Source organism: Oncorhynchus mykiss, chromosome 11 (assembly GCF_013265735.2).
Source record: "Oncorhynchus mykiss isolate Arlee chromosome 11, USDA_OmykA_1.1, whole genome shotgun sequence".
NCBI classification, from domain to species: Eukaryota; Metazoa; Chordata; class Actinopteri; order Salmoniformes; family Salmonidae; genus Oncorhynchus; species Oncorhynchus mykiss.
This window is the reverse complement of record NC_048575.1, coordinates 75,943,202-75,961,585: the sequence shown is the minus strand read 5'-3', so window position 1 is coordinate 75,961,585 and position 18,384 is coordinate 75,943,202. Positions and strand designations below refer to the sequence as shown.

General features: G+C 47.6%; 1 protein-coding gene across 14 annotated transcripts in view; it reads left to right on the top strand.

Annotated features, from left to right (window-relative positions):
* The window catches only part of LOC110536395 (calcium/calmodulin-dependent protein kinase type II subunit beta), a 163,105-nt gene that overhangs the window by 81,117 nt on the left and 63,604 nt on the right, over positions 1–18,384 (top strand). For 12 of the 14 annotated variants that reach the window (XM_036936372.1, XM_036936367.1, XM_036936358.1 and 9 more), the window contains one exon: positions 2,838–2,936. The exons of the other annotated variants lie outside the window; for them this stretch is intronic. In XM_036936372.1, the coding sequence (XP_036792267.1) occupies positions 2,838–2,936 (99 nt within the window). The remainder of the gene's footprint in view (positions 1–2,837; positions 2,937–18,384) is intronic. 14 annotated transcript variants of the gene reach the window in all.

The window sequence follows — 18,384 nt, the reverse complement described above, 5'->3', positions numbered from 1 at the left end:
GGTGGTTGGTGCTTCAGTCAACATGAGTCACTCTGTTCGTAACTGCAAATTATCAAATGATCTGAGGTGAACAACTACTCAAATAAAGCAAAACACTGCCGGCTGTGTCCACACACACCGGTCTGCCGTGTCACCACTCCAACACCCTCATCTCCCCAGGAATAGGAGACAATATTAGAGTGAGATCATCCAGGGATGAGTCACTGAAAAGAGAGGGATGAGACCGAGAGAGACCAAGAGATAGGAGAGGGAGAGAGAGACAGAGAGTTGGATGAGAGCGCAAGGGAATAGAGGGTGATGGATTAGATAGGGAGAGCGAGACAGGAGAACGATGGATGAGAGGAAGGGATGAGAGAGGGAGATGTGTGTGAAAAGCAGACAAGCGAGAGAGGGGGAGATAGTGGCAGAAGAGAGAGAGAGTAGGATGTGAAATAGAGAAAGAGAGATGAGAGAGGAGAGACGGAGGTTGGGGGATAGAGGGAAGGAGGTAGAGGAGAGATGGAGGTTGAGGGATAGAGAGATGGAGGAAGAGGAGAGACAGAGGTTGGGAGATAGAGGGAAGGAGGAAGAGGAGAGACGGAGGTTGGGGGATAGAGAGAAGGAGGTAAAGGAGAGACAGAGGTTGGGGGATAGAGAGAAGGAGGAAGAGGAGAGACAGAGGTTGGGGGATGGAGAGATGGAGGTTGGGGGATTGAGAGAAGGAGGAAGTGGAGAGATGGAGGTTGGGGGATAGAGAGAAGGAGGTAGAGGAGAGACAGAGGTTGGGGGATAGAGAGAAGGAGGTAGAGGGCAGAAAATAAAGGAAGATAAGTTAACAGACATGGCTCGGGGAAGACATCTCCTTCTAACCCTCATGAACTGTTCCAGTTGGGTATTGGGTCAATGAGGATGTGTGTGGAAGAACAGAACCTACATTTGTAGAATGTGTAATGTTCTTTGTCATATTGTGTTGGATTGTGTTTCTCTGTGTGTTTCTCTGTGTGTTATTAATTGTCTCTTTTGGACTAATGAGCCATATCTGTTTCCTTCTCTTCCTTTCTTCTCTGCCCTCTTCCTCCTTCCCTATATCCCCCAACCTCCATCTCTCCTCTTCCTCCTTCCCTCTATCCCCCAACCTCCATCTCTCCTCTTCCTCCTTCCCTCTATCTCCCTAACCTCCATCTCTCCTCTTCCTCCTTCCCTCTATCTCCCCAACCTCCCATCTCTCCTCTTCCTCCTTCCCTCTATCTCCCCAACCTCCAACCTCTATCTCTCCTCTTCCTCCTTCCCTATATCCCCAACCTCCATCTCTCCTCTTCCTCCTTCCCTCTATCTCCCCAACCTCCATCTCTCCTCTTCCTCCTTCCCTCTATCTCCCCAACCTCCATCTCTCCTCTTCCTCCTTCCCTCTATCTCCCCAACCTCCCATCTCTCCTCTTCCTCCTTCCCTCTATCTCCCCAACCTCCAACCTCTATCTCTCCTCTTCCTCCTTCCCTATATCCCCCAACCTCCATCTCTCCTCTTCCTCCTTCCCTCTATCTCCCCAACCTCCATCTCTCCTCTTCCTCCTTCCCTCTATCTCCCCAACGTCCCATCTCTCCTCTTCCTCCTTCCCTCTATCTCCCCAACCTCCAACCTCTATCTCTCCTCTTCCTCCTTCCCTATATCCCCCAACCTCCATCTCTCCTCTTCCTCCTTCCCTCTATCTCCCCAACCTCCCATCTCTCCTCTTCCTCCTTACCTCTATCCCCAAACCTCCATCTCTCCTCTTCCTCCTTCCCTCTATCTCCCCAACCTCCATCTCTCCTCTTCCCCCTTCTCTCTATCTCCCCAACCTCCCATCTCTCCTCTTCCTCCTTCCCTCTATCTCCCCAACCTCCATCTCTCCTCTTCCTCCTTCTCTCTATCTCCCCAACCTCCCATCTCTCCTCTTCCTCCTTCCCTCTATCTCCCCAACCTCCATCTCTCCTCTTCCTCCTTCTCTCTATCTCCCCAACCTCCCATCTATCCTCTTCCTCCTTCTCTCTATCTCCCCAACCTCCCATCTCTCATCTTCCTCCTTCCCTCTATCTCCCCAACCTCCCATCTCTCCTCTTCCTCCTTCTCTCTATCTACCCAACCTCCCATCTCTCCTCTTCCTCCTTCCCTCTATCTCCCCAACCTCCATCTCTCCTCTTCCTCCTTCTCTCTATCTCCCCAACCTCCATCTCTCCTCTTCCTCCTTCTCTCTATCTCCCCAACCTCCCATCTCTCCTCTTCCTCCTTCCCTCTATCTCCCCAACCTCCCATCTCTCCTCTTCCTCCTTCTCTCTATCTCCCCAACCTCACATCTCTCCTCTTCCTCCTTCCCTCTATCTCCCCAACCTCCCATCTCTCCTCTTCCTCCTTCCCTCTATCTCCCCAACCTCCCATCTCTCCTCTTCCTCCTTCTCTCTATCTCCCCAACCTCACATCTCTCCTCTTCCTCCTTCCCTCTATCTCCCCAACCTCCCATCTCTCCTCTTCCTCCTTCCCTCTATCTCCCCAACCTCCATCTCTCCTCTTCCTCCTTCTCTCTATCTCCCCAACCTCACATCTCTCCTCTTCCTCCTTCCCTCTATCTCCCCAACCTCCATCTCTCCTCTTCCTCCTTCCCTCTATCTCCCCAACCTCCCATCTCTCCTCTTCCTCCTTCTCTCTATCTCCCCAACCTCCCATCTCTCCTCTTCCTCCTTCTCTCTATCTCCCCAACCTCCCATCTCTCCTCTGCCCTTCTCTCTATCTCCCCAACCTCCCATCTCTCCTCTGCCCTTCTCTCTACTATTCCACCCCCCCCCCCTCTTTCTCTGGTTACTGTGGGTATGTGGGACACTAACAGTGGGCGCTCGTTCCGCCACCGCTCCAATCAGTGTCAGTGCAGCAGCAGCAGCAGCAGCAGCCGCAGCAGCGGGCACCACCGGTGGGCTGGTGGAACAAGGTAGACTGGCACACCTGGGGCGGCACCCCCCTCCCTCCTCCCTCTTTCTCACCTCTACCTCTCCTCCCTATCCTCCCTTCCTCTCTCATCCGTCTCGCCCTCTCTCCCTCCCTCCACCTAGCATGGATGCGCCGAGCATGCCACCTCCATCGCTCATTGACCCAGTGCTATTCCATCGCCACACCTCATTGGCCACCTGGCCTCCCTCTCTCCACTCTGATTGGGCGGCTGCGGTTCCCGTCACCTGTCCCCTCCTCCATTTACTGCTCTCCATCTCTCAGTTCCTTCACAGCGCAGAACAGCACAGTGGAGCATGGCTGACCCAACTAAACCTTGTCTTTGTCCTATTTCTCTCTCTGGTCTCTCTTCTCTCTGTTCTCTCTTCTCTCTGTTCTCTCTGGTCTCTCTTTTCTCTGGTCTCTTTTCTCTCTGGTCTCTCTGTTCTCTCTTCTCTCTGTTCTCTCTTCTCTCTGGTCTCTCTTCTCTATGTTCTCTCTGGTCTCTCTTCTCTCTGTTCTCTCTGGTCTCTGGTCTCTCTTCTCTCTGGTCTCTCTGGTCTTTCTTCTCTCTGTTCCCTCTTCTCTCTGGTCTCTCTGGTCTTTCTTCTCTCTTTTCTCTCTGTTCTCTCTGGTCACTCTTTTCTCTGTTCTCTCTTCTCTCTGTTCTCTCTGGTCTCTCTGGTCTTTCTTCTCTCTGTTCTCTCTTCTCTCTGTTCTCTCTGGTCTCTCTGTTCTCTCTTCTCTCTGGACTCTCTTCTCTGTGTTCTCTCTTCTCTCTCTTCTCTCTAGTCTCTCGTCTCTCTTCTCTCTGTTCTCTCTGGTCTCTCTTCTCTCTGTTCTCGCTGGTCTCTCTTCTCTCTGTTCTCTCTTCTCTCTGTTCTCTCTTCTCTCTGTTCTCTCTGTTCTTTCTTCTCTCTGTTCTCTCTTCTCTCTGGTCTCTCTTCTCTCTCTTCTCTCTGGTCTCTCTTCTCTCTCTTCTCTCTGTTCTCTCTTCTCTCTGGTCTCTCTTCTCTCTGGTATCTCTTCTCTCTGTTCTCTCTGGTCTCTCTTCTCTCTGTTCCCTCTGGTCTTTCTTCTCTCTGTTCCCTCTTCTCTCTGTTCTCTTTCTCGCTGTTCTTTTTCTCTCTGTTCTCTTTCTCTCTCTTCTCTCTGGTCTCTGTTCTCTCTGGTCTCTCTTCTCTCTGTTCTCTCTGGTCTCTATTCTCTCTCTTCTCTCTGGTCTCTGGTCTCTCTTCTCTCTGTTCTCTCTGGTCTCTGGTCTCTCTTCTCTCTAGTCTCTTGTCTCTCTTCTCTCTGTTCTCTTTGGTCTCTGGTCTCTCTTCTCGCTGTTCTCTTTCTCTCTGTTCTCTTTCTCCCTGTTCTCTTTCTCTCTGTTCTCTTTCTCTCTCTTCTCTCTGTTCTCTCTTCTCTCTGGTCTCTCTTCTCCCCCCTCTCTCTGTTCCCTCTTCTCTCTGGTCTCTCTCCTCTATGTTCTCTCTGGTCTCTCTTCTCTCTGTTCTCTCTGGTCTCCTCTCTGTTCTCTCTAGTCTCTCTTCTCCCTGTTATCTCTGGTCTCTCTTCTCTCTGTTCTCTCTAGTCTCTCTTCTCTCTGTTATCTCTGGTCTCTCTTCTCTCTGTTCTCTCTAGTCTCTCTTCTCTCTGTTATCTCTGGTCTCTCTTCTCTCTGTTCTCTCTTCTCTCTGTTCTCTGTTCTCTCTGGTCTCTCTTCTCCCCCCTCTCTCTGTTCCCTTTTCTCTCTGGTCTCTCTCCTCTCTGTTCTCTCTGGTCTCTCTTCTCTCTGTTCTCTCTGGTCTCTCTTCTCTCTGTTCTCTCTAGTCTCTCTTCTCTCTGTTATCTCTGGTCTCTCTTCTCTCTGTTCTCTCTAGTCTCTCTTCTCTCTGTTCTCTCTGGTCTCTCTTCTCTCTGTTCTCTTTCGCTCTGTTCTCTTTTCTCTCTGTTCTCTCTGGTCTCTTTCTCTCTGGTCTCTCTTCTCTCTGTTCTCTTTCTCTCTGTTCTCTCTTTTCTCTCTGGTCTCTTCTCTCTGTTCTCTTTCTCTCTGTTCTCTATGGTCTCTCTTCTCTCTGTTCTCTCTGGTCTCTCTTCTCTTTGTTCTCTTTCTCTCTGGTCTCTCTTCTCTCTCCTCTCTGTTCTCTCTTCTCTCTGTTTTCTCTTCTCTCTGGTCTCTCTTCTCTCTGTTCTCTCTAGTCTCTCTTCTCTCTGTTCTCTCTGGTCTCTCTGGTGTCTCTGTTCTCTTTCTCTCTGTTCTCTCTTTTCTCTCTGGTCTCTTCTCTCTGTTCTCTTTCTCTCTGTTCTCTCTGTTCTCTCTGTTCTCTCTTCTCTCTGTTCTCTCTGGTCTCTCTTCTCTTTGTTCTCTTTCTCTCTGGTCTCTCTTCTCTCTCCTCTCTGTTCTCTCTTCTCTCTGTTTTCTCTTCTCTCTGGTCTCTCTTCTCTCTGTTCTCTCTAGTCTCTCTTCTCTCTGTTCTCTCTGGTCTCTCTGGTGTCTCTGTTCTATTTCTCTCTGTTCTCTCTTTTCTCTCTGGTCTCTTCTCTCTGTTCTCTTTCTCTCTGTTCTCTCTGTTCTCTCTGGTCTCTCTTCTCTCTGTTCTCTCTGGTCTCTCTTCTCTTTGTTCTCTTTCTCTCTGGTCTCTCTTCTCTCTCCTCTCTGTTCTCTTTCTCTCTGTTCTCTCTGTTATCTCTGGTCTCTCTTCTCTCTGTTCTCTCTAGTCTCTCTTCTCTCTGTTCTCTCTGGTCTCTCTGGTCTCTCTGTTCTCTTTCGCTCTGTTCTCTTTTCTCTCTGTTCTCTCTGGTCTCTGTTCTCTCTGGTCTCTCTTCTCTCTGGTCTCTTTCTCTCTGGTCTCTCTTCTCTCTGTTCTCTTTCTCTCTGTTCTCTCTGTTCTCTCTGGTCTCTCTTCTCTCTGTTCTCTCTGGTCTCTCTTCTCTTTGTTCTCTTTCTCTCTGGTCTCTCTTCTCTCTCCTCTCTGTTCTCTCTTCTCTCTGTTCTCTCTTCTCTCTGGTCTCTCTTCTCCCCCCTCTCTCTGTTCCCTCTTCTCTCTGGTCTCTCTACTCTCTCTTCTCTCTGGTCTCTCTTCTCCCCCCTCTCTCTGTTGCCTCTTCTCTCTGGTCTCTCTCCTCTATGTTCACTCTGGTCTCTCTTCTCTCTGTTCTCTCTGGTCTCTCTTCTCTCTGTTCTCTATAGTCTCTCTTCTCTCTGTTATCTCTGGTCTCCCTTCTCTCTGTTCTCTCTAGTCTCTCTTCTCTCTGTTATCTCTGGTCTTTCTTCTCTCTGTTCTCTCTAGTCTCTCTTCTCTCTGGTCTCTCTTCTCTCTGTTCTCTCTTCTCTCTGTTCTCTGTTCTCTCTGGTCTCTCTTCTCCCCCCTCTCTCTGTTCCCTTTTCTCTCTGTTCTCTCTCCTCTCTGTTCTCTCTGGTCTCTCTTCTCTCTGTTCGCTCTGGTCTCTCTTCTCTCTGTTCTCTCTAGTCTCTCTTCTCTCTGTTATCTCTGGTCTCTCTTCTCTCTGTTCTCTTTCTCTCTGTTCTCTTTCTCTCTGTTCTCTCTGGTCTCTCTTCTCTCTGTTCTCTTTCACTCTGTTCTCTTTTCTCTCTGTTCTCTCTGGTCTCTTTCTCTCTGTTCTCTCTGGTCTCTCTTCTCTCTGTTCTCTTTCTCTCTGTTCTCTCTAGTCTCTCTTCTCTCTGGTCTCTCTTCTCTCTGTTCTCTCTTCTCTCTGTTCTCTCTTCTCTCTGTTCTCTGTTCTCTCTGGTCTCTCTTCTCCCCCCTCTCTCTGTTCCCTTTTCTCTCTGTTCTCTCTCCTCTCTGTTCTCTCTGGTCTCTCTTCTCTCTGTTCTCTCTGGTCTCTTTCTCTCTGTTCTCTCTGGTCTCTCTTCTCTCTGTTCTCTTTCTCTCTGTTCTCTCTGGTCTCTCTTCTCTCTGTTCTGTCTGGTCTCTGTTCTCTCTGTTCTCTTTCTCGCTGGTCTCCTCTGTTTTCTGGTCTCTCTTCTCTCTGGTCTCTCTTCTCTCTCTTCTCTTTCTTCTCTCTCTTCTCTCATCTCTCTGTTCTCTCTTCTCTCTGGTCTCTCTTCTCTCTGGTCTCTCTTCTCTCTGGTCTCTGTTATCTGTTCTCTCATCTCTCTGTTCTCTCTGTTCTCTCTGGTCTCTCTTCTCTCTGTTCTCTCTTCTCTCTGGTCTCTCTTCTCTCTGTTCTCTCTGGTCTCTCTTCTCTCTGTTCTCTCTTCTCCCTGGTATCTCCGTTCTCTCTTCTCTCTGTTCTCTCTGGTGTCTCTGGTCTCTGTTCTCTCTGGTCCCTCTGGTCTCTGGTCTCTGTTCTCGCTGTTCTCTCTGGTCTCTCTACTCTCTCTTCTCTCTGGTCTCTCTTCTCCCCCCTCTCTCTATTTCCTCTTCTCTCTGGTCTCTCTCCTCTATGTTCTCTCTGGTCTCTGTTCTCTCTGGTCTCTCTTCTCTCTGGTCTCTTTCTCTCTGGTCTCTCTTCTCTCTGTTCTCTTTCTCTCTGTTCTCTCTGTTCTCTCTGGTCTCTCTTCTCTCTGTTCTCTCTGGTCTCTCTTCTCTTTGTTCTCTTTCTCTCTGGTCTCTCTTCTCTCTCCTCTCTGTTCTCTCTTCTCTCTGTTCTCTCTTCTCTCTGGTCTCTCTTCTCCCCCCTCTCTCTGTTCCCTCTTCTCTCTGGTCTCTCTACTCTCTCTTCTCTCTGGTCTCTCTTCTCCCCCCTCTCTCTGTTGCCTCTTCTCTCTGGTCTCTCTCCTCTATGTTCACTCTGGTCTCTCTTCTCTCTGTTCTCTCTGGTCTCTCTTCTCTCTGTTCTCTATAGTCTCTCTTCTCTCTGTTATCTCTGGTCTCCCTTCTCTCTGTTCTCTCTAGTCTCTCTTCTCTCTGTTATCTCTGGTCTTTCTTCTCTCTGTTCTCTCTAGTCTCTCTTCTCTCTGGTCTCTCTTCTCTCTGTTCTCTCTTCTCTCTGTTCTCTGTTCTCTCTGGTCTCTCTTCTCCCCCCTCGCTCTGTTCCCTTTTCTCTCTGTTCTCTCTCCTCTCTGTTCTCTCTGGTCTCTCTTCTCTCTGTTCGCTCTGGTCTCTCTTCTCTCTGTTCTCTCTAGTCTCTCTTCTCTCTGTTATCTCTGGTCTCTCTTCTCTCTGTTCTCTCTAGTCTCTATTCTCTCTGTTATCTCTGGTCTCTCTTCTCTCTGTTCTCTTTCTCTCTGTTCTCTTTCTCTCTGTTCTCTCTGGTCTCTCTTCTCTCTGTTCTCTTTCACTCTGTTCTCTTTTCTCTCTGTTCTCTCTGGTCTCTTTCTCTCTGTTCTCTCTGGTCTCTCTTCTCTCTGTTCTCTTTCTCTCTGTTCTCTCTAGTCTCTCTTCTCTCTGGTCTCTCTTCTCTCTGTTCTCTCTTCTCTCTGTTCTCTGTTCTCTCTGGTCTCTCTTCTCCCCCCTCTCTCTGTTCCTTTTTCTCTCTGTTCTCTCTCCTCTCTGTTCTCTCTGGTCTCTCTTCTCTCTGTTCTCTCTGGTCTCTCTTCTCTCTGTTCTCTCTAGTCTCTCTTCTCTCTGTTATCTCTGGTCTCTCTTCTCTCTGTTCTCTCTAGTCTCTATTCTCTCTGTTATCTCTGGTCTCTCTTCTCTCTGTTCTCTTTCTCTCTGTTCTCTTTCTCTCTGTTCTCTCTGGTCTCTCTTCTCTCTGTTCTCTTTCACTCTGTTCTCTTTTCTCTCTGTTCTCTCTGGTCTCTTTCTCTCTGTTCTCTCTGGTCTCTCTTCTCTCTGTTCTCTTTCGCTCTGTTCTCTCTGGTCTCTCTTCTCTCTGTTCTCTCTGGTCTCTGTTCTCTCTGTTCTCTTTCTCGCTGGTCTCCTCTGTTTTCTGGTCTCTCTTCTCTCTGGTCTCTCTTCTCTCTCTTCTCTCTCTTCTCTCTGTTCTCTCATCTCTCTGTTCTCTCTTCTCTATGGTCTCTCTTCTCTCTGGTCTCTCTTCTCTCTGGTCTCTGTTATCTGTTCTCTCATCTCTCTGTTCTCTCTGTTCTCTCTGGTCTCTCTTCTCTCTGTTCTCTCTTCTCTCTGGTCTCTCTTCTCTCTGTTCTCTCTGGTCTCTCTTCTCTCTGTTCTCTCTTCTACCTGGTATCTCCGTTCTCTCTTCTCTCTGTTCTCTCTGGTGTCTCTGGTCTCTGTTCTCTCTGGTCCCTCTGGTCTCTGGTCTCTGTTCTCGCTGTTCTCTCTGGTCTCTCTACTCTCTCTTCTCTCTGGTCTCTCTTCTCCCCCCTCTCTCTATTTCCTCTTCTCTCTGGTCTCTCTCCTCTATGTTCTCTCTGGTCTCTGTTCTCTCTGGTCTCTCTTCTCTCTGGTCTCTCTTCTCTCTGTTCTCTTTCTCTCTGTTCTCTCTGTTCTCTCTGGTCTCTCTTCTCTCTGTTCTCTCTGGTCTCTCTTCTCTCTGGTCTCTTTCTCTCTGGTCTCTCTTCTCTCTGTTCTCTTTCTCTCTGTTCTCTGTTCTCTCTGGTCTCTCTTCTCCCCCCTCTCTCTGTTGCCTCTTCTCTCTGGTCTCTCTCCTCTATGTTCACTCTGGTCTCTCTTCTCTCTGTTCTCTCTGGTCTCTCTTCTCTCTGTTCTCTATAGTCTCTCTTCTCTCTGTTATCTCTGGTCTCCCTTCTCTCTGTTCTCTCTAGTCTCTCTTCTCTCTGTTATCTCTGGTCTTTCTTCTCTTTGTTCTCTCTAGTCTCTCTTCTCTCTGGTCTCTCTTCTCTCTGTTCTCTCTTCTCTCTGTTCTCTGTTCTCTCTGGTCTCTCTTCTCCCCCCTCTCTCTGTTCCCTTTTCTCTCTGTTCTCTCTCCTCTCTGTTCTCTCTGGTCTCTCTTCTCTCTGTTCGCTCTGGTCTCTCTTCTCTCTGTTCTCTCTAGTCTCTCTTCTCTCTGTTATCTCTGGTCTCTCTTCTCTCTGTTCTCTCTAGTCTCTATTATCTCTGTTATCTCTGGTCTCTCTTCTCTCTGTTCTCTTTCTCTCTGTTCTCTTTCTCTCTGTTCTCTCTGGTCTCTCTTCTCTCTGTTCTCTTTCACTCTGTTCTCTTTTCTCTCTGTTCTCTCTGGTCTCTTTCTCTGTTCTCTCTGGTCTCTCTTCTCTCTGTTCTCTTTCTCTCTGTTCTCTCTAGTCTCTCTTCTCTCTGGTCTCTCTTCTCTCTGTTCTCTCTTCTCTCTGTTCTCTGTTCTCTCTGGTCTCTCTTCTCCCCCCTCTCTCTGTTCCCTTTTCTCTCTGTTCTCTCTCCTCTCTGTTCTCTCTGGTCTCTCTTCTCTCTGTTCTCTCTGGTCTCTCTTCTCTCTGTTCTCTCTAGTCTCTCTTCTCTCTGTTATCTCTGGTCTCTCTTCTCTCTGTTCTCTCTAGTCTCTATTCTCTCTGTTATCTCTGGTCTCTCTTCTCTCTGTTCTCTTTCTCTCTGTTCTCTTTCTCTCTGTTCTCTCTGGTCTCTCTTCTCTCTGTTCTCTTTCACTCTGTTCTCTTTTCTCTCTGTTCTCTCTGGTCTCTCTTCTCTCTGTTCTCTTTCTCTCTGTTCTCTCTGGTCTCTCTTCTCTCTGTTCTCTCTGGTCTCTGTTCTCTCTGTTCTCTTTCTCGCTGGTCTCCTCTGTTTTCTGGTCTCTCTTCTCTCTGGTCTCTCTTCTCTCTCTTCTCTCTCTTCTCTCTGTTCTCTCATCTCTCTGTTCTCTCTTCTCTCTGGTCTCTCTTCTCTCTGGTCTCTCTTCTCTCTGGTCTCTGTTATCTGTTCTCTCATCTCTCTGTTCTCTCTGTTCTCTCTGGTCTCTCTTCTCTCTGTTCTCTCTTCTCTCTGGTCTCTCTTCTCTCTGTTCTCTCTGGTCTCTCTTCTCTCTGTTCTCTCTTCTCCCTGGTATCTCTGTTCTCTCTTCTCTCTGTTCTCTCTGGTGTCTCTGGTCTCTGTTCTCTCTGGTCCCTCTGGTCTCTGGTCTCTGTTCTCGCTGTTCTCTCTGGTCTCTCTACTCTCTCTTCTCTCTGGTCTCTCTTCTCCCCCCTCTCTCTATTTCCTCTTCTCTCTGGTCTCTCTCCTCTATGTTCTCTCTGGTCTCTCTTCTCTCTGTTCTCTCTGGTCTCTCTTCTCTCTGTTCTCTCTAGTCTCTCTTCTCTCTGTTATCTCTAGTCTCTCTTCTCTCTGTTCTCTCTAGTCTCTCTTCTCTCTGTTATCTTTGGTCTTTCTTCTCTCTGTTCTCTCTAGTCTCTCTTCTCTCTGGTCTCTCTTCTCTCTGTTCTCTCTTCTCTCTGTTCTCTGTTCTCTCTGGTCTCTCTTCTCCCCCTCTCTCTGTTCCCTTTTCTCTCTGGTCTCTCTCCTCTCTGTTCTCTCTGGTCTCTCTTCTCTCTGTTCTCTCTGGTCTCTCTTCTCTCTGTTATCTCTGGTCTCTCTTCTCTCTGTTCTCTCTAGTCTCTCTTCTCTCTGTTATCTCTGGTCTTTCTTCTCTCTGTTCTCTTTCTCTCTGTTCTCTTTCTCTCTGTTCTCTCTGGTCTCTCTTCTCTCTGTTCTCTTTCACTCTGTTCTCTTTTCTCTCTGTTCTCTCTGGTGTCTTTCTCTCTGTTCTCTCTGGTCTCTCTTCTCTCTGTTCTCTTTCTCTCTGTTCTCTCTGGTCTCTCTTCTCTCTGTTATCTCTGGTCTCTCTTCTCTCTGTTCTCTCTAGTCTCTCTTCTCTCTGTTCTCTCTGGTCTCTCTGTTCTCTTTCGCTCTGTTCTCTTTTCTCTCTGTTCTCTCTGGTCTCTGTTCTCTCTGGTCTCTCTTCTCTCTGGTCTCTTTCTCTCTGGTCTCTCTTCTCTCTGTTCTCTTTCTCTCTGTTCTCTCTGTTCTCTCTGGTCTCTCTTCTCTCTGTTCTCTCTGGTCTCTCTTCTCTTTGTTCTCTTTCTCTCTGGTCTCTCTTCTCTCTCCTCTCTGTTCTCTCTTCTCTCTGTTCTCTCTTCTCTCTGGTCTCTCTTCTCCCCCCTCTCTCTGTTCCCTCTTCTCTCTGGTCTCTCTACTCTCTCTTCTCTCTGGTCTCTCTTCTCCCCCCTCTCTCTGTTGCCTCTTCTCTCTGGTCTCTCTCCTCTATGTTCACTCTGGTCTCTCTTCTCTCTGTTCTCTCTGGTCTCTCTTCTCTATGTTCTCTATAGTCTCTCTTCTCTCTGTTATCTCTGGTCTCCCTTCTCTCTGTTCTCTCTAGTCTCTCTTCTCTCTGTTATCTCTGGTCTCTCTTCTCTCTGTTCTCTCTAGTCTCTATTCTCTCTGTTATCTCTGGTCTCTCTTCTCTCTGTTCTCTTTCTCTCTGTTCTCTTTCTCTCTGTTCTCTCTGGTCTCTCTTCTCTCTGTTCTCTTTCACTCTGTTCTCTTTTCTCTCTGTTCTCTCTGGTCTCTTTCTCTCTGTTCTCTCTGGTCTCTCTTCTCTCTGTTCTCTTTCTCTCTGTTCTCTCTAGTCTCTCTTCTCTCTGGTCTCTCTTCTCTCTGTTCTCTCTTCTCTCTGTTCTCTGTTCTCTCTGGTCTCTCTTCTCCCCCCTCTCTCTGTTCCTTTTTCTCTCTGTTCTCTCTCCTCTCTGTTCTCTCTGGTCTCTCTTCTCTCTGTTCTCTCTGGTCTCTCTTCTCTCTGTTCTCTCTAGTCTCTCTTCTCTCTGTTATCTCTGGTCTCTCTTCTCTCTGTTCTCTCTAGTCTCTATTCTCTCTGTTATCTCTGGTCTCTCTTCTCTCTGTTCTCTTTCTCTCTGTTCTCTTTCTCTCTGTTCTCTCTGGTCTCTCTTCTCTCTGTTCTCTTTCACTCTGTTCTCTTTTCTCTCTGTTCTCTCTGGTCTCTTTCTCTCTGTTCTCTCTGGTCTCTCTTCTCTCTGTTCTCTTTCGCTCTGTTCTCTCTGGTCTCTCTTCTCTCTGTTCTCTCTGGTCTCTGTTCTCTCTGTTCTCTTTCTCGCTGGTCTCCTCTGTTTTCTGGTCTCTCTTCTCTCTGGTCTCTCTTCTCTCTCTTCTCTCTCTTCTCTCTGTTCTCTCATCTCTCTGTTCTCTCTTCTCTATGGTCTCTCTTCTCTCTGGTCTCTCTTCTCTCTGGTCTCTGTTATCTGTTCTCTCATCTCTCTGTTCTCTCTGTTCTCTCTGGTCTCTCTTCTCTCTGTTCTCTCTTCTCTCTGGTCTCTCTTCTCTCTGTTCTCTCTGGTCTCTCTTCTCTCTGTTCTCTCTTCTACCTGGTATCTCCGTTCTCTCTTCTCTCTGTTCTCTCTGGTGTCTCTGGTCTCTGTTCTCTCTGGTCCCTCTGGTCTCTGGTCTCTGTTCTCGCTGTTCTCTCTGGTCTCTCTACTCTCTCTTCTCTCTGGTCTCTCTTCTCCCCCCTCTCTCTATTTCCTCTTCTCTCTGGTCTCTCTCCTCTATGTTCTCTCTGGTCTCTGTTCTCTCTGGTCTCTCTTCTCTCTGGTCTCTCTTCTCTCTGTTCTCTTTCTCTCTGTTCTCTCTGTTCTCTCTGGTCTCTCTTCTCTCTGTTCTCTCTGGTCTCTCTTCTCTCTGGTCTCTTTCTCTCTGGTCTCTCTTCTCTCTGTTCTCTTTCTCTCTGTTCTCTGTTCTCTCTGGTCTCTCTTCTCCCCCCTCTCTCTGTTGCCTCTTCTCTCTGGTCTCTCTCCTCTATGTTCACTCTGGTCTCTCTTCTCTCTGTTCTCTCTGGTCTCTCTTCTCTCTGTTCTCTATAGTCTCTCTTCTCTCTGTTATCTCTGGTCTCCCTTCTCTCTGTTCTCTCTAGTCTCTCTTCTCTCTGTTATCTCTGGTCTTTCTTCTCTTTGTTCTCTCTAGTCTCTCTTCTCTCTGGTCTCTCTTCTCTCTGTTCTCTCTTCTCTCTGTTCTCTGTTCTCTCTGGTCTCTCTTCTCCCCCCTCTCTCTGTTCCCTTTTCTCTCTGTTCTCTCTCCTCTCTGTTCTCTCTGGTCTCTCTTCTCTCTGTTCGCTCTGGTCTCTCTTCTCTCTGTTCTCTCTAGTCTCTCTTCTCTCTGTTATCTCTGGTCTCTCTTCTCTCTGTTCTCTCTAGTCTCTCTTCTCTCTGTTATCTCTGGTCTCTCTTCTCTCTGTTCTCTCTAGTCTCTATTATCTCTGTTATCTCTGGTCTCTCTTCTCTCTGTTCTCTTTCTCTCTGTTCTCTTTCTCTCTGTTCTCTCTGGTCTCTCTTCTCTCTGTTCTCTTTCACTCTGTTCTCTTTTCTCTCTGTTCTCTCTGGTCTCTTTCTCTGTTCTCTCTGGTCTCTCTTCTCTCTGTTCTCTTTCTCTCTGTTCTCTCTAGTCTCTCTTCTCTCTGGTCTCTCTTCTCTCTGTTCTCTCTTCTCTCTGTTCTCTGTTCTCTCTGGTCTCTCTTCTCCCCCCTCTCTCTGTTCCCTTTTCTCTCTGTTCTCTCTCCTCTCTGTTCTCTCTGGTCTCTCTTCTCTCTGTTCTCTCTGGTCTCTCTTCTCTCTGTTCTCTCTAGTCTCTCTTCTCTCTGTTATCTCTGGTCTCTCTTCTCTCTGTTCTCTCTAGTCTCTATTCTCTCTGTTATCTCTGGTCTCTCTTCTCTCTGTTCTCTTTCTCTCTGTTCTCTTTCTCTCTGTTCTCTCTGGTCTCTCTTCTCTCTGTTCTCTTTCACTCTGTTCTCTTTTCTCTCTGTTCTCTCTGGTCTCTCTTCTCTCTGTTCTCTTTCTCTCTGTTCTCTCTGGTCTCTCTTCTCTCTGTTCTCTCTGGTCTCTGTTCTCTCTGTTCTCTTTCTCGCTGGTCTCCTCTGTTTTCTGGTCTCTCTTCTCTCTGGTCTCTCTTCTCTCTCTTCTCTCTCTTCTCTCTGTTCTCTCATCTCTCTGTTCTCTCTTCTCTCTGGTCTCTCTTCTCTCTGGTCTCTCTTCTCTCTGGTCTCTGTTATCTGTTCTCTCATCTCTCTGTTCTCTCTGTTCTCTCTGGTCTCTCTTCTCTCTGTTCTCTCTTCTCTCTGGTCTCTCTTCTCTCTGTTCTCTCTGGTCTCTCTTCTCTCTGTTCTCTCTTCTCCCTGGTATCTCTGTTCTCTCTTCTCTCTGTTCTCTCTGGTCTCTCTTCTCTCTGTTCTCTTTCTCTCTGTTCTCTGTTCTCTCTGGTCTCTCTTCTCCCCCCTCTCTCTGTTGCCTCTTCTCTCTGGTCTCTCTCCTCTATGTTCACTCTGGTCTCTCTTCTCTCTGTTCTCTCTGGTCTCTCTTCTCTCTGTTCTCTATAGTCTCTCTTCTCTCTGTTATCTCTGGTCTCCCTTCTCTCTGTTCTCTCTAGTCTCTCTTCTCTCTGTTATCTCTGGTCTTTCTTCTCTTTGTTCTCTCTAGTCTCTCTTCTCTCTGGTCTCTCTTCTCTCTGTTCTCTCTTCTCTCTGTTCTCTGTTCTCTCTGGTCTCTCTTCTCCCCCCTCTCTCTGTTCCCTTTTCTCTCTGTTCTCTCTCCTCTCTGTTCTCTCTGGTCTCTCTTCTCTCTGTTCGCTCTGGTCTCTCTTCTCTCTGTTCTCTCTAGTCTCTCTTCTCTCTGTTATCTCTGGTCTCTCTTCTCTCTGTTCTCTCTAGTCTCTCTTCTCTCTGTTATCTCTGGTCTCTCTTCTCTCTGTTCTCTCTAGTCTCTATTATCTCTGTTATCTCTGGTCTCTCTTCTCTCTGTTCTCTTTCTCTCTGTTCTCTTTCTCTCTGTTCTCTCTGGTCTCTCTTCTCTCTGTTCTCTTTCACTCTGTTCTCTTTTCTCTCTGTTCTCTCTGGTCTCTTTCTCTGTTCTCTCTGGTCTCTCTTCTCTCTGTTCTCTTTCTCTCTGTTCTCTCTAGTCTCTCTTCTCTCTGGTCTCTCTTCTCTCTGTTCTCTCTTCTCTCTGTTCTCTGTTCTCTCTGGTCTCTCTTCTCCCCCCTCTCTCTGTTCCCTTTTCTCTCTGTTCTCTCTCCTCTCTGTTCTCTCTGGTCTCTCTTCTCTCTGTTCTCTCTGGTCTCTCTTCTCTCTGTTCTCTCTAGTCTCTCTTCTCTCTGTTTTCTCTGGTCTCTCTTCTCTCTGTTCTCTCTAGTCTCTATTCTCTCTGTTATCTCTGGTCTCTCTTCTCTCTGTTCTCTTTCTCTCTGTTCTCTTTCTCTCTGTTCTCTCTGGTCTCTCTTCTCTCTGTTCTCTTTCACTCTGTTCTCTTTTCTCTCTGTTCTCTCTGGTCTCTCTTCTCTCTGTTCTCTTTCTCTCTGTTCTCTCTGGTCTCTCTTCTCTCTGTTCTCTCTGGTCTCTGTTCTCTCTGTTCTCTTTCTCGCTGGTCTCCTCTGTTTTCTGGTCTCTCTTCTCTCTGGTCTCTCTTCTCTCTCTTCTCTCTCTTCTCTCTGTTCTCTCATCTCTCTGTTCTCTCTTCTCTCTGGTCTCTCTTCTCTCTGGTCTCTCTTCTCTCTGGTCTCTGTTATCTGTTCTCTCATCTCTCTGTTCTCTCTGTTCTCTCTGGTCTCTCTTCTCTCTGTTCTCTCTTCTCTCTGGTCTCTCTTCTCTCTGTTCTCTCTGGTCTCTCTTCTCTCTGTTCTCTCTTCTCCCTGGTATCTCTGTTCTCTCTTCTCTCTGTTCTCTCTGGTGTCTCTGGTCTCTGTTCTCTCTGGTCCCTCTGGTCTCTGGTCTCTGTTCTCGCTGTTCTCTCTGGTCTCTCTACTCTCTCTTCTCTCTGGTCTCTCTTCTCCCCCCTCTCTCTATTTCCTCTTCTCTCTGGTCTCTCTCCTCTATGTTCTCTCTGGTCTCTCTTCTCTCTGTTCTCTCTGGTCTCTCTTCTCTCTGTTCTCTCTAGTCTCTCTTCTCTCTGTTATCTCTAGTCTCTCTTCTCTCTGTTCTCTCTAGTCTCTCTTCTCTCTGTTATCTTTGGTCTTTCTTCTCTCTGTTCTCTCTAGTCTCTCTTCTCTCTGGTCTCTCTTCTCTCTGTTCTCTCTTCTCTCTGTTCTCTGTTCTCTCTGGTCTCTCTTCTCCCCCTCTCTCTGTTCCCTTTTCTCTCTGGTCTCTCTCCTCTCTGTTCTCTCTGGTCTCTCTTCTCTCTGTTCTCTCTGGTCTCTCTTCTCTCTGTTATCTCTTGTCTCTCTTCTCTCTGTTCTCTCTAGTCTCTCTTCTCTCTGTTATCTCTGGTCTTTCTTCTCTCTGTTCTCTTTCTCTCTGTTCTCTTTCTCTCTGTTCTCTCTGGTCTCTCTTCTCTCTGTTCTCTTTCACTCTGTTCTCTTTTCTCTCTGTTCTCTCTGGTGTCTTTCTCTCTGTTCTCTCTGGTCTCTCTTCTCTCTGTTCTCTTTCTCTCTGTTCTCTCTGGTCTCTCTTCTCTCTGTTATCTCTGGTCTCTCTTCTCTCTGTTCTCTCTAGTCTCTCTTCTCTCTGTTCTCTCTGGTCTCTCTGTTCTCTTTCGCTCTGTTCTCTTTTCTCTCTGTTCTCTCTGGTCTCTGTTCTCTCTGGTCTCTCTTCTCTCTGGTCTCTTTCTCTCTGGTCTCTCTTCTCTCTGTTCTCTTTCTCTCTGTTCTCTCTGTTCTCTCTGGTCTCTCTTCTCTCTGTTCTCTCTGGTCTCTCTTCTCTTTGTTCTCTTTCTCTCTGGTCTCTCTTCTCTCTCCTCTCTGTTCTCTCTTCTCTCTGTTCTCTCTTCTCTCTGGTCTCTCTTCTCCCCCCTCTCTCTGTTCCCTCTTCTCTCTGGTCTCTCTACTCTCTCTTCTCTCTGGTCTCTCTTCTCCCCCCTCTCTCTGTTGCCTCTTCTCTCTGGTCTCTCTCCTCTATGTTCACTCTGGTCTCTCTTCTCTCTGTTCTCTCTGGTCTCTCTTCTCTCTGTTCTCTATAGTCTCTCTTCTCTCTGTTATCTCTGGTCTCCCTTCTCTCTGTTCTCTCTAGTCTCTCTTCTCTCTGTTATCTCTGGTCTTTCTTCTCTCTGTTCTCTCTAGTCTCTCTTCTCTCTGGTCTCTCTTCTCTCTGTTCTCTCTTCTCTCTGTTCTCTGTTCTCTCTGGTCTCTCTTCTCCCCCTCTCTCTGTTCCCTTTTCTCTCTGTTCTCTCTCCTCTCTGTTCTCTCTGGTCTCTCTTCTCTCTGTTCTCTCTGGTCTCTCTTCTCTCTGTTCTCTCTAGTCTCTATTCTCTCTGTTATCTCTGGTCTCTCTTCTCTCTGTTATCTTTCTCTCTGTTCTCTTTCTCTCTGTTCTCTCTGGTCTCTCTTCTATCTATTCTCTTTCATTCTGTTCTCTTTTCTCTCTGTTCTCTCTGGTCTCTTTCTCTCTGTTCTCTCTGGTCTCTCTTCTCTCTGTTCTCTTTCTCTCTGTTCTCTCTAGTCTCTCTTCTCTCTGGTCTCTCTTCTCTCTGTTCTCTCTTCTCTCTGTTCTCTGTTCTCTCTGGTCTCTCTTCTCCCCCTCTCTCTGTTCCCTTTTCTCTCTGTTCTCTCTCCTCTCTGTTCTCTCTGGTCTCTCTTCTCTCTGTTCTCTCTGGTCTCTCTTCTCTCTGTTCTCTTTCACTCTGTTCTCTTTTCTCTCTGTTCTCTCTGGTCTCTTTCTCTCTGTTCTCTCTGGTCTCTCTTCTCTCTGTTCTCTTTCTCTCTGTTCTC